Here is a 20,526-nt window from a genome sequence, read left to right as displayed (position 1 = left end):
TGCTTGAACAAAACACAAAATGTTACTTAAAATTATTCCCTGATGACACAGTTTCGTGCGGGAGCAGATTTATGTAGTTTGCACTGATTCCGATGGGAAAAATGTTTTAAATTCCAAACAAGCAAAAACAACAACCTGAAGGTTCCACCGTATGCTGACTTTAATGTACGAATTTGTGAAGCCTAAAATAGTCAGTGGTGAAAACTGAGTACACACAAACATGTTTTATTTCCTTATTCAATTTCACATTGAGATATTTAGGAGCTTTGATTTATGAGAACATAGGAAGAGAATCTGAAACCTCTGTAAGCCTGAGCTAAAGGCAAGTAAGTACATCCCCTATGACCTCTTCCACTAACTGAGTGACGTGGCTGAAGCTTGCTCAGTTCTGCCTGACTTGTGACTGTTCTGGATGTCTTTGAAGGCCCATAAATGTCACGCCAGCCAACAACAACTCTGACTAATGACACGCAACAATAGAGAATGACGCAGAATAACCACAATCATTTTTGCAACTCAGAAAATGTCTGAATGGTAAGAAAGCAGAGAGGGGTGGGTGACAGAGGGTGGAGTGGGGGGGGGGGGTTTCATTGTTTGTTGGCCCTGTGGTGGCCCGCCGAGGCAGGTCAGAGAGTCAAAGTGAGGTTTAATTTGACATAGAATGCATCGCCACTCCTCTCCTGGACAAACATCGAAATGGGAGCTCGTTCACTACGGATCTGCTGCAAGGTATTTGCTCTCTGGCTTGAACCCTTACTGATGAGTAATGTTCAGCTGTTATTCCATTTAGCTGCTATTCAGTGTATATGAATATATATATCTCAACAGTATATATGTTTGATACTGAATCTTTTTGTTTTTGCTGGTTTGCATACTTTTTCCAAAACAGCTGAGAAATGAAAGTGTGTGAAAACGTGATCGATGTAATCTTTTTCAAAATTTTGGCAAGTGGAACAATGATGGAAAGTAAATGGCGTATTGTCTCCATTTAGTTGAAGATTTGGGGGAGTGAAACATTAAAATGTGTTTATTACGTGAAGTATGTCATCTCCACATTGACATAGAAACAGTAAAGATGTGCTCAGGCGTTCTGTCCCAGCAGTGAGCCTTTAAGCTGGCAGTGCCAGCCAGGCTATGTAAATACAGTCTATCAATGTGGCCACTGTGCACACACTGACTGATTTACGAGCTGGGACAGTATCCTGGCCCATTGTCACTTAACCTCAGAGATAGTCGTTGCCAGAAATAGTAGTGTGCTGCTTCATTTTTGCATGTAATGGTGGAACATCTGTTTCTGTCTCCTACAATTCCTTCTATGATTGGAATAGCAGATCTAAAAGCGAGCAAATAGATGTTCCTGTCACATTAGCAGGTTCTTCACAATTTTAGTGAACAATATTAAAAATGTTTGCCTGATAGTTGACCTCATTGTTGCAGAGTGTGTTTTCTAGAGTGGAAACAGTAATGGAATTCAGCAAGGTGGCTAGCAATTTTTTAACAAGCCTAACATCCCTCTACACCACATGTGTCAAACTCGTGCCCTGGAGGGCCGAGACGCTGCAGGTTTTCTCTCCAACCAGTTTCTTCAGCAGGTGATTTCATTGATGAGCTCCTTCCCTCAAACTGAAGGTGTTGATCATTAAAATCACTTGCTTTAGTGACTGGCTGGAAAGAAAACCTGCAGTGTCTCGGCCCTCCATGGCACGAGTTTGACACCCCTGCTCTACACCAAGGGTCTCACAGCCCGGGTCATATTTTGCGGCCCGTGACTAAACATGGAAGAATAGTGCATATAGTTGTGCATAGCGTATCGTACCTTTATCGTGCGGTACCCTGAGATTCCCAGCCCTACTTCCAATACTTCATGTGGCCCCCAGGTAAATTGAGTTTGAGACCTGGGCTCTATACCATTCCTCTTGGCAACTGTTAGTATTTGAAATTCTGCCGATGGAGATGATGCCCGTTATATTTAAAGTGCAGAAACACAAGACTGCTTTAATGTATTATCACATCAGCACACAATGCCCATATCAGAAACTCAGGCATGTTACTGTGGCTTATTTGTTCCATGTTCTCATTATCAGCCTCATATGGCTGCTCGATGCACCCATTATGACCACCAGTCTGGATTGTAGAAGGTCCATTCAGTCTATGCAACAGCTCAAGTAAACATTTTTTGACCAAGAACACTAGTTGTCATTGTGCCTGAGAATTGGTGCTATTGTTGAAGGCATGTAACACATGTACTTTGGTGTGTCTCCTCTAGAGTGTTTGTCAACAGAAGCTTGGCAATGGAGAAGATTAAGTGCTTCGGCTTCGATATGGATTACACTTTGGCAGGTACGTACACTCCCCTAAACACAAAAGTAGCAGTGGAAATATTGCATTGCGGTTACAGAAGTAGACATGTTCATATGTCTCTGAATTGAATGTTATTAATAGGGTTGACAAATGATTCAAATTTGTAATCAGATTAATCATGGTTTTCAGATGAATTAATCATGATTAATCACCATGCCCATTTTGACTGTATTCTATTGAAAGAAAGCTAAATGATCGTGCAGGATGACATATACTTGTATATGGTAACAGAGTCAAATGAACTGAACATTTAAATCAAGTTAAGAAAAAAAATCGATTTAACTAACACTGGTTTCTTTAATAGCAGAATATTTTAATCAGACTTTAACTGTGTTGTTATGAGCAATGAGGAGTTACGTTCAAAGACACCACATCATTTAAGTTGAATTCACATGTTTTAAGTGAATTTTCTGGGCTTTTCGAGGATCCTTAAATGCAGCAAATTGTACTTCTGCATGAAGAGTTACAACGTGAGTGATGAGAATATCCACTTATTGTTTTTCTTTGCATTTCTGTTTATTTAGACCACACATACACACATAGTAAAGACGTTTTTATGATGTTGGGAGTGTCTGAATGCATCTCACGACAATGACGAAGTGTTATTGCAAAGACTAATGATTTGTTTGGAGTAGGAGATACATATATGGTGTTGGAATCGCACTGCTGTTGATGTGTTCAGGTCAGAATAAAGTTGTAAAAGAGCGGGAGACTCTGTGTGACTCTGTGGGGAGCTACACTGTGCCGCCGTCTGTCGTCATAACAGAGAGGCGTGGCTTGCCATGATGCGTATGCGTTAATTATGCTAAAAACTTAATTGCTGAAATAAATTAGTTACCGCCGTTAACAAGCTATTTTTGACGGCCCTAGTTATTAATGAAGTGACAGTCACAGCTTCGCAGCTCTTCCTCTTTAGCAAGCATGTTATGAAAGTTCAGCATAACGCACGCCACACAAAGTTGTTTACATACTTTGTCCTACCGACCAGTAACTGGGCCAAAATTATCCTGCCACGTTGTTCTGTGACTCAGCCCCATTTTAATCTGCCGCTCCAAAAATAAACTGACTTTGTGAAGGGGGTCACGTTTGTTTGTGAAGTTTTCGAGTGATGGCTCCTATGAGAACGGGAATCACTTGTAGTCCCTCTCTGGCCGTGCAACTCCATTCCTGCTCAGAGAGCAGGACGCTCAGCTGTTGACATGACTCTCTTTATGGGAGCTCATAACCAAGTGTCAATGTTTGCAAGAAGCATGGCTATCATGTGTCCTTTTATCAAATCCAGGGAGCTGGAGCTCTAAGCACTGATGATCTTCCTCAGAAATGATAACGCACAATTAATAACACACAAGAAAAGAGTTGTTAAATGCATATTTGTGCATAATCAAAAACTAGAAATATTTGAAAAATAGTTCCCTGTGGTCTGAAAAGGAGAACGTGACACACATACACAATGTGATACTCACGTTTGACCTAGTTTCCCAACAGACTTTTGCCAGGAATGTTGGTTCCTTTACTACAATGTGCTCAATGACGGCAGGCAAATATTTGAGTTTGAGTTCCATTTGCGTACCATCCAAACATTAGAATAGGATGAGTCTTACATAGCTGCTTGTTTCTGCTTAGGACTGGTAATACATAAGTGATTCAGTGGTCTATTATTAGAAGGTGCAGTGTTGTTTACTTTGTGGGATGGGGGTGCATATTACAAATAGACCTGGGATAGCCCAGCTTGTAAAATGTAAATACGCACACCCAAACAAGTAAACAAGCACACTTACGTACACTTAGAAACACTTCAGCATGGAACAGTTGACAGGAATGTCATGATGATATTCTCTGTTTTGAAGGTTGTGTCCCACCTCACTTCTATGGAGGCTGCGTGTGTTTGTGTGTGTGTTGGGGGGTGGGAGGCGTTATTGCACACGTTCATCATGTCAAGTGTTGGAAATGCGAGAAGGAGCTTCCAGCACAGCAGAGGCGACCTCCCATGAGCCAAAAAAATGAACAACGGTCAAAGACGTTAAGATCAACAGTTAAGATTCTCCAAATAACTCCACTGACCACTGTAAGAAATAGGAGACGGCAAAGCTACATATGAAAGTCAAACACTGTGTATGTGTCTGTATTTGCATGACCAAAAAAAAAAACGGCACGTCTTCCTACTTCTTGCCGGTGTAAAATGGTTTGGGTTTTGCTGAAAAAAATTAAAAAAGGCAACATCAATGTCAAGTCAAGACCGACACCTCCACACAATCCCAACCAAGCACTCTGTGGTGTGCAGGACACCTTTTGGTTTGTTGGCAGTGGCCAACTGTGAAGCTAACTCCATCCTATAATTATTATGGAAAGACATGAATCATCTCCTAAATGGCAGCCGAGATTAAGATGTGGTATGTTGAGGTCTGTCCATCTCAAGGTCAACATGTAAAAAGAGAGTAGGCAGTGATCTAGAGAAAGTGAGAATGTTGATGGCAGAGGTGACCAAGGGCAAACAACTCTTAAAATAGGTTTCTTTGTAGCCAACCACAGTTTCGGGAAGGAAAACGACAGGCGATTGAGGTGGAAGGAGGAGGAGCAGGGAGTTGGGGGAAGAGGACATGGAAAGGCAGTGTAATTGGTGAGTGCTACTGCTCTGGGCAGAGGGCCCAGACCCTCTGTTTACTGAGGCCTGAGAGACGAACAGGGCATTGAGCCCCAAGAGCCTACGTGCTTCTAATACAGAAACAGACTCAGGATTAGCAAGCATGCCAAAGCACAGGACAAGGCCTCATTCAAAGGAAATGTCTCCTGTATGTTACTGCACTCTTTGCTACGTTTTGCTCATTTTTTGGCACAAGACAAGCAGAAAGGGTGCAAGATTAGCCGCTTGTCATCAACATCAGGCAACATTTCTCTCCCTCCAGAGGCCTCCCACAATCCCACCGGGATTAAAGAAAGGCACCATCAACAAGCACATTCTCCATTTTATATTTATAACATCTGACATGTTCTTGTCTCAGGGTCGGATACCATTTTAATCCTCAGAGCTCGTCACAGTTCCAGTTTGGCCTCAGGGTAAATATGTGGCTCTTGGCGGTGGCGAGGGTCCGGCTCGCCAGTCTGCTGAGGGCTCATTTAAGCTTCCGTTGAAAGTTTGGCTATTTTTCATTTTCACGCTTGATCAAGTGTCCTTGTTGATTCATGTGCAAAACTTTCAGGAGTTTCTTTCTTTCAAACCCACAGGAATGTACAGTAGGGCTGGGCGATATGCACCAAAACTCATTTCTCAATATATTTAGGTTGAATATCCATATATGATATATATCCTCTATTAAAATAAATACTTTAAATGAGGATGTTTTTCTAGTTTTAAAGCTTCATGCAGGATGTACATTTTAAAAATTGTATCTAAAAATAGCCTCTAAAATAAAGTAGCCCATTGTTTGTTTGAAATAAATGTAGAAAAAGTCAAATGTAATCTTTTTGATAGCAAACCTTTATCTATGCTCCTCATCGAATAACAAAAGCACAAAAGAACAAAATGTGAAGGAGTGCCCTGTTTAAAAGGACATTTTAAAATGTCAGCAACTCAAAAATACTTTAAATTGAAATCTTATTTTTTAGGTAAACATTTTTAGAAGAAACAAGCATGTCCTTATTTTGTGCCAGGAACACCAACCTGTCAAGTGCATCAGGCGATATGGACGATATGGTTGTTTTTATATCGTGCTTACAGTAAATATCGATATTTTTAAAATATCAATATATCAACCAGTCTTAGTGTAGTGTGCATGTGCGTGTGTGTGTGAAGGGACTTCACAAAGGAGTAAACATGTTATCAAAAATACTGAATCATCACAGCATCCTGTAGTCTTGGGCGGATATTATCAGCTTTAAAACAAATCCCAAGTGACTCACGTGTACCATAAATCAACGTAATCAGCTATATTATCTCTGACATGTCAATGTGTGACTCACAGGTCCAGTTCATAGGTCATTGTCCAAGTAGCATTTACATTCACTGTCCATGAAGTGGGGGCAGATAAGATGTCAGTGTGGAGTTGATAATTACATCTGCTCACCTTTTGCACCACACTATAGCGCAGAGGTTTGTGACAGCCCATCTGTCAGGTGATCAACCATTCTGGAACAAGCCTGAAATATTGTATACGTTACAGCATACGTGAGCGTTTTATGTTCCTCGCAGGATAAACCCTACCGACATCAGCAGTCCTTTGACTCTTCCTCCTATTACTCCAACTGCAGCACATTCAGCACTTTCTTTCTTCTTGTGACATGCGTTCACAGGAAATGAGCTATCCAAACCACCCACGAGATAAGGCGGAGTTATTTTTAATAGATATAGGACCATAAAACTGTGGAGCCACCCAGTCACGCAGTATACAACAAGCAGAAGCAGAAGAAGGCTGTGGTCGTTTAAGCTCAGCATTCAGCGATAATAAGTTCGCTGCATTTATAAGGCACATTTCTGCCTAAAGGACAAATACTGTGTCTCATTGACACAGTGGTGGTAGCGTATGTTGCGATAGAAGCAAAGTGATACCATCATACACACACATTGTCAGGGCTGGTGTTATGCAAACTATACGTTGTGCTCACATTTCATAGCATGCACTTATGTACAGTGGTTTGAGACGATGACGTTAGAAACTGCAGTTGTTTAGAAATGGGATCATAAGACTTTCCAACCTGTAATTCTTTTTTGATCCTCACTGATCTCCTTGGGCTTTCACGTTTTAATGAGTATTGGTCGTCACTGTCGACGAGTGCTGTCTATCAAATCTTGTGCATCCAAAGAGTAGGGTTGGGTGTCATTTATTTTATTATCCAATACCAGTGCCAAACCTGCACTTTGGAGATGCTGCTTGTGCTCTAAAACACACACAGTTTGTCTGCAAACAATGCCTTTTTATTTTTACGCAATTTATGTGACATGCAAGTTGTACCATTTAGGTAGTGTATATTGGAGTCCGTGTGTACAATTCTGACGCTGCGTAAATGAAAGAAAATCTAAAAATTGCGTACCTGATCCTTGTCTAGAAAATCACTGTGGATGTACAGTATGTTCCTGGATAAAGAACCGTTCAAACCGTTTCAGCCTGCGAGCTACTTTTAAAATGACCGAGTCCCAAAGATCTACCTCCTACTATAAATATAGAAAATATACAGTATATTTACCATCTTTATAAATATGAGTATACCTTGTACATAGACAATATATCGGGGTGCATGCACTTTTTCAGCATTACTAATGATTAGTATTTCACATTCACAGTTTCAAAGTTTACAGGTTATCAAAGTAGCTGGTATCATTCACAATTAATTCACAATTCAATTCGATATGGCAGTAAAGACAATGACACATAATTCCTCAATAGTTGTGTACATAACCCGAGTACACAACCCGTAATTTGTCCGTCAAAATAGCTACATAGCATTCATTTGGCACACACTTCAGTCAGCATTTGCTGTCAAACATTACAGGTATGCAAGAAATGAAAATGATGATGCAAAAGGCAATGCAGCCCAAGTCAAGGCAACATATTAAAAAGCTTTCAGCAACGGGCATTTTTCCAATTCATCATGAAATAATAGTTTAAGGAACGGAAGTGTGGAAAAACATGCATTTCTGTAGTGGAGTTCATGACGTGAAGCAAAGCCCTCAAACAGTTCACTTTTTTTCTACATAACTAGCCGCTACAAGTGAACGGATAACGTCTCTTATAGATATAGGCATCTTACCACCGAGTTAGTTGATCTGTGGAATAATAAAGTCCGTGTGTAGTTTGAGACGTGACGTTCACCATTTCTGCAGGTAGGAAGAGCGAATCAGCTGACTGATGTCATATGATACCTATGAGGTGACGTTTAAAGTGATCAACCCAAACTACTTTCACGATCGACCGCTAGCTCGAGATTGATGTAATGGGCATAAACAGTATTGTATAAAAGACCCAATTGTTGCTGAAAAAGCACCATAATGTGTTCTTCTTTGGCCCTTGAGCCACTTCTCCACAAAGATTCCTACAAATTAGTTGTATTTATGCACAATCCCGCTTACGGTATCTGTCCCGGCTGCACGCAGGAAGCGTGGTTAGCACATCTGCGTCAGAGGCAGGAGTTTCTGACCTTGTGGAAATTTCTCACACATTCCAAAGAGATGCACGTTAGTTTAATTTATATCGTCCACAAGTGTGAATGTTAATGGTTAGTTGTACACTGTGTATGTGTTGTGTGATCGTGCGACTGAGGACGGGATTGTGTTTCGTCTCTCACCCCAAAGCCAGCTGGGGTAGGCTCCGGTTCACTCGTGAGGAAAAAGAATGAATCTTTCTGTCCCACTACTGTATTTACTGTTTTACTTTGTCAACAGGATTGCTGGAAAAAAGGCCATGAAATTAAGTAAAGCTAATGATGGCTAGCTAGCAAGAGATGCCTAAAATGTAATCGTTTAAATGTGTCATTTGGTAAATTTGATATGTTTGTGTCTTTCCTTTCTAGTGTATAAATCACCAGAGTACGAGTCACTCGGATTCGAGCTCACGGTGGAGCGGCTGGTTTCCATCGGTTACCCGCAGGAACTGTTGAGCTTTGTCTATGATCCGTCCTTTCCTACCAGGTGAGCCAATCACACGTCTCCTAACTGTCGCCACTCGTAGTTCAAAGCTAATTTAGTGGCCTTTCCTGAGATGAAGTCGTGAATACAGACGTTTAACAGTACCCCATAATGATTGATTGCAGGGGCCTTGTGTTTGACACCATGTATGGAAACTTGTTGAAGGTTGACGCCTACGGTAATATACTGGTCTGCGTCCATGGATTCAACTTCCTCAGAGGGTGAGGCTTCTGAACATTCATCTCTCCTCGTCTCTGAGGAAGATTGTTAGTATCACTGTCAGGTTTGTGTCCTCAAACGGTATACTTGCCTGCAACACCGTCCTCACGATCTGTCCTGAACGGGTTCCTTTCTCCCTAGTCCTGAGATCCGTGAGCGCTACCCAAACAAGTTTATCCAGAGAGATGATACCGAGCGCTTTTATATCCTCAACACGCTCTTCAACCTGCCAGGTAAGGTGTTTGCACAACAAAGAGGGAGTTACGTCAGCGTATGTGTTGCATGATGCTTGCCACTGACACATGTCTTTTTGTTTTTTAAAGAGACCTACCTCTTTGCATGCTTAGTGGATTTCTTCTCCAACTGTGATAGATACACAAGGTAAGAAGGTGCACATTACTCTGTCATGCAGCAAGCTGGCGGGCGGGGCATGTTGAGGAATACAAACCAACCTGGGGCAAAGGAAAGCCCCGCCGTATGGGAGGGTGCACACTGAAATCAAACAGCAGTTCTCTCAGTTAATAAAATGATGTTCTTGATCTGGAACAGCTAGTCATTCACCTTCACACCTCTACTAATTGTAAAACAGCATGGTTTGCCATTTTCATAACACAGATGTAGTTGAACATGTTTTACTAATTTTTAAGAGAGAGGGAAATCTCATTCAAAGTGAGATTAACAGTGGATGCTAACGTTGACACTGTCCAATGGCCTGTACATGTGAAAATGTCATCTGGAATGGCTGCATGGTCTTTGTCCTCTGAATCCTCGTTGTTGGTCTTTTAGGGGGAGAATGCTTTCCTGTTTGGCTGGGGACCTCTCCATCAAGGGAAGGCTATCCCATTTAAAAGCAAACAGACAAACCCAAAAAAAGAACTAAAACAAATGTATTTGAAAAGATACTGTGAAAATACCGCGTGATGCTGTGCGACAGCCGTATATGTGTGTCTCTGCTTTTCCACCTTTTAGCTGTGAAACCGGTTTTAAGGACGGAGACCTCTTCATGTCGTACAAGAGCATGTTCCAAGACGTCCGTGATGCTGTTGACTGGGTCCATTTCAAGGTACAGACTCTGTGAGAGCGCTGCTCTCGCCTCGGTGTGTCTCTCATTAAATACACGCTTACGTTATCCTTATTGAACGACCCTTGGAGTAGCTTTTGTACATTTCACAATTACACTACTGGTCAAAAGTTTTAGAACACTCCAATTTCTCTGGAGGAGTTTCTGCAGTACAATGCTATTCAACTGATGCTCACGAGGGTATAGTACCACAGCATGTTCCCAACACTGTTTTTATGCAGACACAGGAGGTACTAAGTACAGTGTTCCCTCATTTATCACGGGGGATAGGTTCTCAAAATAGCCCGCAATGAGTGAAATCGGCAAAGTAGCTAACTATATTTTGGTACAATGATTATATATGTTTTAAGGCTGTAAAACCCCTCACCATACACTTTATACACTTTTATCAGACAGGCATTAACATTTTATCACATTTCTGTCTTGTTTAAACACTTTCAAAGTGCAAATTTCATTTGAATTTTAATGATCAACTTATGAGATTGGCACAAGAAATTAAGTGACTCACGCGTATTTCACTCCTCTGATCGTGGCTCGTCCTGGGGCTGTTAGGCTGTAGCGTTTTTGTATCCTTGTTAAAACATATTCCTCCTCGTCGTCCCCATGAACTGATGATTCATTTACAGTATTCCAGGCGCCCTACAGCCGCGTAACTTCTGCCTTCATTTAGCATGTATAATTGCTAGCAGCTAGGAGATTGATTGACAGTGGTCTAAAGCCAATCAGAACGCAGAACACAATGGGCGGACTCTCCCTGAGCCGATCAGAACTTTACTGAGACAACAGTTCACGTGTGGACACGTCTTCCACTCTCACATGAGTATACAACACCCTCTACTGGTAGCAGTAGTAGTTACAATAACAAACACACGCAACAGCGCACCGATAGATCACTGTAATACACTACGAGGGCACAGAGCACAATGCGCGTTCATATGTTGTTTAAAAAAAAAAAAAACGTGCAAAATTGCACTTTAAAAAATCCGCAAAAGAGCGAAAGGTGAACCGCGATATTGCGCGGGAACACTGAACTCCAGAACGTGGAACAGCTGTAGGAATGAGTTGCACCAACTGCCAAGGCTTGATCAACCTCCATTTCTGCACAACAACTTTAAATTGTTGACCCATTTTGTGGTCCCTGAAACAGTATCATTCTGAAATACGCATTAGTTTTCACTTTTGGCTAACCCTACCTTATTTTTTTATTTTATTTTTTTTTTACAATTTCAAGCTATTCATTGGACTTGAACCACCTGAATTTCAATAAATAACTGCAAAACGATGAGTGTTCTAAAACTTTTGACCGGAAGTGTATATCCATACAATGTATGCTTCCAATGATATGGAACATTTTTGGAAAGGCCCTTTTCTAGTCTAGCATGACCATGCACTAATGCACAAAAAAAAAATAGATAAAGGCATGCTCAGTTTGGTGTGGAAGAACGTGAGAGCCCTGGCCTCAACCCCATCAACCACCTTTGGGATGAACTAGAACAGAAAAGGTGAGCAAGGACCCTCCTCAGGTCCAACATCACCTGTCTTATTTACTTGTATTTAGTGACGTAATTCGGATGTAGCCCGGTACTAGGCTGCTCAAATGGGCCATACGGTCGTAGAGGGCGACAAACTTTAGTCAATCACTCGATTCCCCTCTCTTGCATTTACTAAAACGTGCTTGTAAGCATTAACTGTAAGGACTTTAATGCGTTTTTCTTTTTTAGCTGGCATCGTCAGGAAATAATGTACAGAGTAACAGACTTTAAGGACAGGATGAAAACCCTTGGGCCCACAACCTGATGTCTTATGTACACAAGCTGCGTAGTTGTCCTTGCGTAGTTATTTAACTACTCTTCACTCATTGAATGAGTCTACACTGATGTTTGGATGCCAACAGTGAAGCTGCATGAACTTTATACATCTGACATTTCAGGGGACTCTGAAGGAGAAAACTGTGGAGAATCTGGAGAAGTACGTTGTGAAAGATGTAAGTAGTTTGTATTCATGAAGGCTTCACACACTCTGGAATCCCTAAGGAGGCTTATTTGTCACCCCCTTGACGGTTTTCTGCATCCCAACAGGGGAAGTTGCCTCTTCTCCTCAGCCGAATGAATGAAGTCGCCAAGGTTTTTTTGGCTACCAACAGTGACTACAAATATACTGAGGTAAGTAAGACCCTTAAGCCTCACTCGTAATTTCCTAGTACAGTGTTCCCTCACTCCATCACGGTTCACCTTTCGCTGATTCGCAGATTTTTTTAGGTGCAATTTCAGTGTTTTTTTGATTTTTTTTAACATAGCTGCTGCAGGCCGAGCCTGGCCCTTTAAGAAGAATTGCATTGTGGGAAGCTGAGTGTTGTTCTGTGCTTTAGCACAGGCAGCGGTGTCTCTCTCAATTCTCTCTCTTCTGTCTGCACTGCCCTTTGTCTTCTGCTTCCTGATTGGCTGTAGACCCGAGGTTCCCAAAGTGGGGTACGCATACCTCCAGGGGTACGCCAATTGTAATAGGGGATACGTGAATAAAAATGAAAAACAATTAGTGCCTACCACTCGCAATTACGAGTGTGCCTGGAAGGAGAACGGAGCAGAAAGGAGACACAGCACGAAGTTGGTCGTTGTTCTGTGTGCCTCGTATGAGCAAAGAAGTACGTTTGCTGATTCTCCAGTCATGGTGACAGCTGAATGAGGCTTTAGCGTTGGTTGTATGTATTTTTTGTACTTCAGGTGCTGCTTTATCATGATTGTTAAACCTTCCCTTCGATTTGGTATTACATGAATATGCAGACTTAAACCATAGCCAGCGTGAGTGGACAAAAAATGTGATGCTCAAATTCAATCCATTCAAACGGAAGCATGCCAACATTAGACTGGAATAAAAGATATATTGGATGATTACTTATGTAGGATGATTACTTATCTATTTATAAACGATATGTAGGATGATTGCTTATCTATTTATCAGTGCTCATGTGAAACTTATGTGAAAATACCCATTTTTGACCCGGAATTGCTATAAAATGAATTAACCAATGAATTATCTTCAATATTTCAAGTTAATAAAGATAAAAAGGTGTATGTTTTAAAGTGTGCAGGAGTAGGGGGTGCATGGCTTCAGGTGAAATGTCTGAAGGGGTACGCCGCTGTGAAAAGTTTGGGAACCACTGCTGTCCACCATTGTCAATCTCCTTCGTGCCGTCGCTTGTTGTGGTCGTGGCAAACTAGCTAAACGTGTGAGCTGCTTGCTAACCGCCAATACCGTATAAACCGGGGGTCACCAACGTTTTTTCTTGCGAGGTCTACTATTAGAAAATGAAAATGGCCACAACCTACTCATTTTTGTAGAAATGATTTTCATACCTTTTTTCAACCCAAACAAATCAAATATGCTTGTTTTACCAAAACATGCACAAAATGCTGGTATCCACAACTCACATTTTATGTTTCAGAAAACATTTCTTTCTAGTGTTCTCACGTTATTAACTGAAAACCTGAATGAAAAGCAGGCGTGCGGGCGCCTCATGTGGTCGTGAGGGGCTACCTGGTGCCCGCGGGCACTGTATTGGTGACCCCTGCCGTAAACGATAGAAGAAACAGAAGAAGCTAACCGTGCGAGGAAAATCCGACGACGGGAGCAATATGTTTTAAGAAGGATACAAAAACGCTAAAAGCGGAACAGCGCCAGGACGAAGAACCACGGTCAGATGAGTGAAACACACGAGAGTCGCTTAATAATTTCTTGTGTCCAACCTTGCAGGTTGATCATTACAATTCAGATGAAGTTAGAACTTTGAGAGTGTTTAAACAAGAGAGAAATGTGAGAAAATGTTAATGCCTGTGAGGGTTTTACAGCCTTAAAACACATACAGTAATTGTAAAAAAACAAAGTTGGCTACTTGGATTTCATTAATTGCGGGCCATTTTGGGAACACTGTACATCAAGTGTCTCCAGCAGTCATTTTGTTTTCCGCACAGTACTATTCTGTTTTTCTAGCAGTCATCAGAGCATGTATTGAAACCTTCATAACTGATTGTGTTTGGTCCACACAGAAAATTATGACCTACCTGTTTGATTTCCCCCACGGCCCGAAGGTAAACATTCTCTTCATCTACTGTACTGAAATCCAACTCAGTCTTATAAAGAGGGTTATGTATCACACGCTTTCTTGTATTTTTATAATCCGCGTGTGTGTGGCACACACATCAGCCTGGTACCTCCCACCGACCCTGGCAGTCCTACTTTGACCTCATCCTGGTGGACGCCAGGAAGCCGCTGTTCTTTGGCGAAGGGACGGTGCTCCGACAAGTGGACACGGTGAGCAGCTCGATGGTGACGTAGAAATGACAAGCATATGCACTCTGCAGCCACATCACACAGTACACCTGTCCAAAAGCACATTAGTCATCAGACACTTTTTGCCATTGAAGAAATTCTGAAGTTTGAATCAAACACCAGGATGGTAAATAAAAGATCAGTAGATCAGTACCCAGCCACACACGACTTCTTCAGTGTTTACGAGGGGTGTCACGAGATCTCGCGAGATTAAACCGTGACGATAGTTCTCGTTTAGAGGAGAGCTGTCTTACGAGAACAGGGCGGCCAGAAGCCAATTCGACTGTGAACTACGGCATCGCTACTGTGAATGATAATACACATAATATGGAAGTGGCGGTACACGAGGCAGGATTGTGCTTTTCGCACAGTGTAAACCCTGTAATCCTATCTGCACTGCGTGCTCCCAGCGTCACTCGGTCGCGACTTGTGGCTGCTTTTGTTTTTTATTGGAGGTCAACAGCTGCTGTGCTACTAACGTCCAAGCAGAAGTTGTAATAATTCCACATTTGATCAAATGTACTTAATATTTGTCAAATCAAAAAACAATTACAATTGCTGCATATGGCTTTTATCAAAACATGTGATACATGCTAATTGACTACTTCATCTACTTGTAGCTTTTTTTTTTTTTACCTAGAACTCACACTTCCTGTGTGCAGCCAGGACAGATACTACTTATTGTCTACCTATGAAAATGGCTAAAAATGCTACTATGCTCATGTTAGCATGCTAACACCTGGCATGATAGTGTCTACCCATGAACACGGCTAAAAATGGTACTATGCTAACATTAACATGCTATCAATGCTAAAGTATTAATGTTAGCATGCTAACGCCTAACATGATAGCACAATGTACAGGGAAGGCTAAATCCCCCGAACAAGTGCTCTGACCATTTTGTTGTGGAGTTATGTGCACAAATGCCAAAGATTGTCCTATCCCAATGTTCCAACGTCACAATGTTAAAGAATCCTTTAAAAAAAATCCAGGATCCAGACGGTGATCCCTATCACCCCCAAAATGCTGCGCTTGCACTTTGCGCTGCGCTTGGCAGAGGTAACAAGTGTAAAGTACTTGTAGGCAGGTGCTGTGGAGGTTAATGAGGAGGGTGGCAAGTGGAGCGGGGCAAAGAGCAGATTGCATATGATGTTTACATTGCAGTAGAGAAGGCATGGACCACAATCATTTAGAGAGTTGTTTTTCCTCTCAGACATGAGACTTTCTTCCATCCATTCATACATTTTCTGCAAACACTTAATCACCAAGGCTGCAGTTGAGGCTAAACCCAGCTGTGTCAGCATTAGTACTGCTGAGTCATCAACACGTTGGTACAGGCTGACATAAATGAATTCAAGTTAACCTGTGGACTGGTGCAAGATCTGTCTGTCCACACACATACTGTACTTGTATGCACGTCATCTGTGTCTATTGACATATACTGACTATATGACACAGTACAATCCTTGGTTTTCTACTTGAAGATGTACGTTTTGTACCTTTAAGAAGCTCCATCTCGGTGTTAAACATCGTAAAAAAGTATTTTGCCATCTCAGACCACAGGGCGACTAAAGATTGGCACCTACACAGGACCTCTGCAGCACGGCATCGTCTACTCTGGAGGTAAGACGTAGGATGTGGCATTCGGGTGTTTGTGGTCATTCAGAAGGTTTTCCCTCTTTGTGATGTTGTATGCTGTTTTACCACAGGTTCTTCGGACATCGTGTGTGACCTGTTGGGAGCCAAGGGGAAAGACATCGTGTACATCGGGGATCATATCTTCGGAGACATACTCAAGTCCAAGAAACGCCAAGGCTGGAGGACCTTCTTGGTCATTCCTGAACTTGCTCAGGAGCTGCACGTGTGGACCGACAAGAGCTGTGAGGCCCTACATGGACATTTCTGTTCCTGTTTGAATCTGGTTGTATCCAGGGGCGTATGAAGTCCCCCATTTGGGGGCCCAAGGCAAACCCAGTCATTGGGGCCATCCGCATCCTTATACTGTACTAATTTAGGACACTTTTTCCTGCTTTTGTAATCGGTTACAGTTATCTGTCAGCTTAAGTTACTAGTTACATTGCCACGTTTATACACCCCCCCACCTCAATGCTTTTACTGTAACATTTTACATAGTTTACCGTTCTAGTACTCACATCTTTATGATGAAAAACGTCACTCGTTTGTTGTGACTGAAAAAGGTTGACACTTTTGGTAGTTTCGATAAAAACTGTTTTCCTCACCTTCTCCTCTTCTCCGCTCCAGTGGGGTAACGCCGCGTCATTTTACTCCAAACCGCGCCGACAAGTTTGTTTTGCTCCCGTTCTCCGGAATCAGTGTGCACATGCGCAGTAACATGGAATAGTCCTTTGCATGAGATGGATTAGGCATTTTGATGTTGCTTTAAGCACATGAATTAAGACTGGAACAGTAAGATGTACTTTAAATCGAAGAAAAAAAAAACTGTAATCAGTTTTTATGAGACGTTTGGGGCCCTCTGCCCCTAAGTCTGCCCCTGGTTGCATTGACATGAATGTAACATCAGTATATTGATGTGTACATAAGTTAGCTGATAAAGATCATGACATAATGCATGCGAGCAGTGACATCATTTTTCTTTTTTCAGCTTTGTTTGAGGAGCTGCAAGGCCTTGACATTTTCTTGGCGGAACTGTACAAGTAAGAACTTTTAACACTTCCAAGTCTCTTGCTCTGATTCCACTGCTCTCTGCAAAAAACACCAGTGTGTGTGCGTGCGTGTGTGTGTGCACGTGTGTGTGCACGTGTGTAAGCTCCTCTGGGTAAAGTGTAAAGTCTAAAGGAGCTGCCCGATAACCTGCCTCGCTGATGTTATTTATAACCAGGCACCGCTTGCTGTTGCACCACCTTCTTCATTCAGCAAACTGATATCAGCTCCCCCTCCCCCAACACCTCCACTCTAATCACCTCTCACTGTCTCCCCCCCCCCAGGCATCTGGACAGCAGCAGTAACGAGAGGCCAGACATCAGCACTATTCAGAGAAGAGTGAAGGTACAGCTTGAATTGCCTCCATTTCCATGACGACCCAAGGGGGCGGGGCTTGCGTCACAGTTTGATGTCACATGTACAGTGTGTTTGTCAAGCGGGGTTTATCTTAGTTCTGATGGTGCTCCTCCAGTGAGTGGCTGCTGGGGTCTCAAGGTTAATGAATAACCACACAGTCAAGTTAAAGCCACGTTTACACTTGCATGCATTTTGTCCCCGCAGTAGTTCACAATTTTGCGTGCCAGTGAGTAAATTGGTGGTAAACATGTGTGACATACAGTATGTGTAAACTGTGTGCCGGTGCGCAAAGAAAATTGTGAAATGTTCAAAATTTGCATAATTTCCGTGAACTAATGCATCGCAACCTATGCCTAAACAATGCGGCAGTATCGAAGCGTGTCTCGTGCACATGAATGGGTTAACTTTGCCACCACCTCTTGGAGCAAGTCAGGGGGAATCGTCAAGTAATGTCTGTAGCCTCTTGGATTTTCCTTGTGAATTTCTGTTAAAAAGTGATCATGTCTTACTGTCCATGCCTCCTTTTTTCTACTTGATACCTCCTTCCTGCTCTTTCTGCATTCTCTTTCTGCAGCTGTGAGATAATGTTGACTTGCCTTTCTTTTCTGCAATGAGAGCTTCTTCTCTGGAGTTCAACATGTTGTAGGTGCCCTGCAAATAATGAAGCTCAGGGTGACGCCTGCTGTTGCGTGGCGTCACGCGGAACACAGCGGAACCAATAATAAAAAGCGGTGGTGACCATGCATACCCTTGCAGTAACAATGCGCGTCACGCGTACTATTGTCGTGCTCTCGACGTAAACACTTCTTTACAAGGTGTAAATAAGTTGTGCGGGAGCGTGGTCACTTCTCGGCCATGAATTGCGTGCCAAGTGCTTAATTTATGCGTAAACAGAACGCAAACAGTATGCAAATACCATAATTTTCGGTGTATTAGATGGTTATGGTTATGGTTTAATTTATTTGAACATGCATGCAAGTTACATTGGAATACATCACATATTACAATTCACAGTTGAAATGTGTCATGTTGTAATGTAATGTCCAAAAGGAATAGGATCAATTGCAATATATTTGTTCACTAACTATTGCAAATGCACTCTTTTATTATTATGGGATTTAGTATTATGGAAAAATGTTAAAATATATATATTTTTTAAATTTTCTAAACTTGTTTTGGTACCAGTAGGGTTGGATATAACATGCTCGATACCGGTGCCAAATTAGTACTTATGAAAAGTGCCAGTGCTTAAAAAGTGCCTGAACCAGTACTTAAAAGAAGGATTGTCTTAATCTCAGCAAAACCAGCAGCAACCAGAATGTACGGAAAAAATACTGCAAGAGCAGAAATTGATGCACAATAGTTGCGATGTTAGACAAGCGCTAGAACAGTACTTGCTAGTCAACCCTACATGCAAGAGTCGTGTATTAATTGAGCAAAATTAAGTTAGTGTAGCGACCTGCTGGTGTTCACAATTCCAGCACGCACCGTGAGTGTGATTGGTGGATAATGAGGAAGTGGTGCGTTGTGTGTTGGTGTGGAGAGGAACTGAGCACTGCTGTTGGTGTGTTAAGGTTGAAAAAGGTTTAAAAAGCGTGTCAGACTGTGTGTCTGTGTCAAGACTCTACATTACTTACAAGATGTTACTGGTACAATGTCACCTTCAAGCACTTTCAGATGGTTGAGTCTGCTCTCATTTCTGCCTCTCATCACTGCCTGGTAAGTCCTACTGAAAGAGCAGTTCTTCTCTGTACTGACTCGGCAACCTCTTGCTGTCTTTCAGAAAGTCACCCACGACATGGACATGTGCTACGGCATGATGGGCAGCCTCTTCCGCAGCGGCTCCAGGCAGACTCTGTTTGCCTCTCAAGTGATGCGCTACGCCGATCTCTACGCAGCCTCCTTCATCAACCTGCTCTACTATCCCTTCAGCTACCTCTTCAGAGCTGCACACGTGCTCGTGAGTGCCGACACGCCACAGGAGAACACGAGGCGTGTTTAAGATGCGTTCCATCAAGTGGCTCCGTTGACTCCAACTGGCCACTGTACTTTTTGGGGCGATACCGTAAACGGAATGTCACACAATAATCAAAAAGCGACAACGATTTTGTGTCTTTTCATCTTAGATATGATTAGTGCAAGACAAAATAAGCCGTCTGGTTGCGTGTGAGTCACTTATTCTGACATTTTCATTGATTCCATTTATTTATTTTGGACGCTTTTGAAAAATATTCCAAAGAAATGGAACAGAACTGCAGTGTTTGGTGGAAAGAGGCTTCATCTCTTTGATTCACACGAACCTCTATGAATACAAAACATTTCCATGAAATAGGAGGATGAGGGCCACCTTGAAACTAATAGTAGATATTAAAATGACAATAAAATAGCCATGTTGTGAGAATGTTTGCTGACGAAGCTCTTCGGATGAGGAGCGAAACGTCCGACACCTTCTACACAGAAGTACAGATGACGTCTCAAGAAGCCTTTTCCTCGTTGTGAGAATAAATCACGTTTTTAAGGAAAATACCGTAATTTCTGGTGTAGAAGCCACTACTTTTTTCTTAAACTTTGAACCCTGCGGTTTATACAGCGGTGCAGATAATTTATGGCTAAATTCTAATCTCGGGACATCTCCTTTACTTCAGAACTACTACTAATTGTTTAAATACTGTGCCGCTCGCGAGTCAGTGAGGAAACAGTAGCTCTTTCTTTGGCAGAAGCCAATCATGAGCTATAAGGGAACTCACAACAAGCTTATCAACCCATTGGAAGTCAGTGGACAGTATAACAACATAACAGTCTAACACACGGTATCATCTTACTGAGAACAACTTAACGCTCCAACAGTATACCTGAGAAATATACAAAAAGGTACCAATGCAAG

At 42.1% G+C, this 20,526-nt stretch overlaps 1 protein-coding gene across 2 annotated transcripts in view; it reads left to right on the top strand.

Annotated features, from left to right (window-relative positions):
- nt5c2b (5'-nucleotidase, cytosolic IIb) overlaps nt 1-20,526 on the top strand; it is a 30,890-nt gene that overhangs the window by 8,106 nt on the left and 2,258 nt on the right. The window contains exons 3-17 of one of the 2 annotated variants that reach the window (XM_054778854.1): nt 2,267-2,340; nt 8,863-8,980; nt 9,103-9,198; nt 9,338-9,429; nt 9,520-9,577; nt 10,166-10,259; nt 12,208-12,261; nt 12,356-12,439; nt 14,321-14,362; nt 14,478-14,585; nt 16,160-16,226; nt 16,313-16,483; nt 17,227-17,278; nt 17,570-17,630; nt 19,426-19,602. In XM_054778854.1, coding sequence (XP_054634829.1) covers nt 2,267-2,340; nt 8,863-8,980; nt 9,103-9,198; nt 9,338-9,429; nt 9,520-9,577; nt 10,166-10,259; nt 12,208-12,261; nt 12,356-12,439; nt 14,321-14,362; nt 14,478-14,585; nt 16,160-16,226; nt 16,313-16,483; nt 17,227-17,278; nt 17,570-17,630; nt 19,426-19,602 — 1,348 coding nt within the window. The other variant, XM_054778855.1, reaches the window with a different exon arrangement.

This window comes from Dunckerocampus dactyliophorus, chromosome 6, assembly GCF_027744805.1.
Source record: "Dunckerocampus dactyliophorus isolate RoL2022-P2 chromosome 6, RoL_Ddac_1.1, whole genome shotgun sequence".
Taxonomy (NCBI): Eukaryota; Metazoa; Chordata; class Actinopteri; order Syngnathiformes; family Syngnathidae; genus Dunckerocampus; species Dunckerocampus dactyliophorus.
Note: the sequence above shows the minus strand (reverse complement) of the source record. Positions and strands in the feature narration are given on the sequence as shown.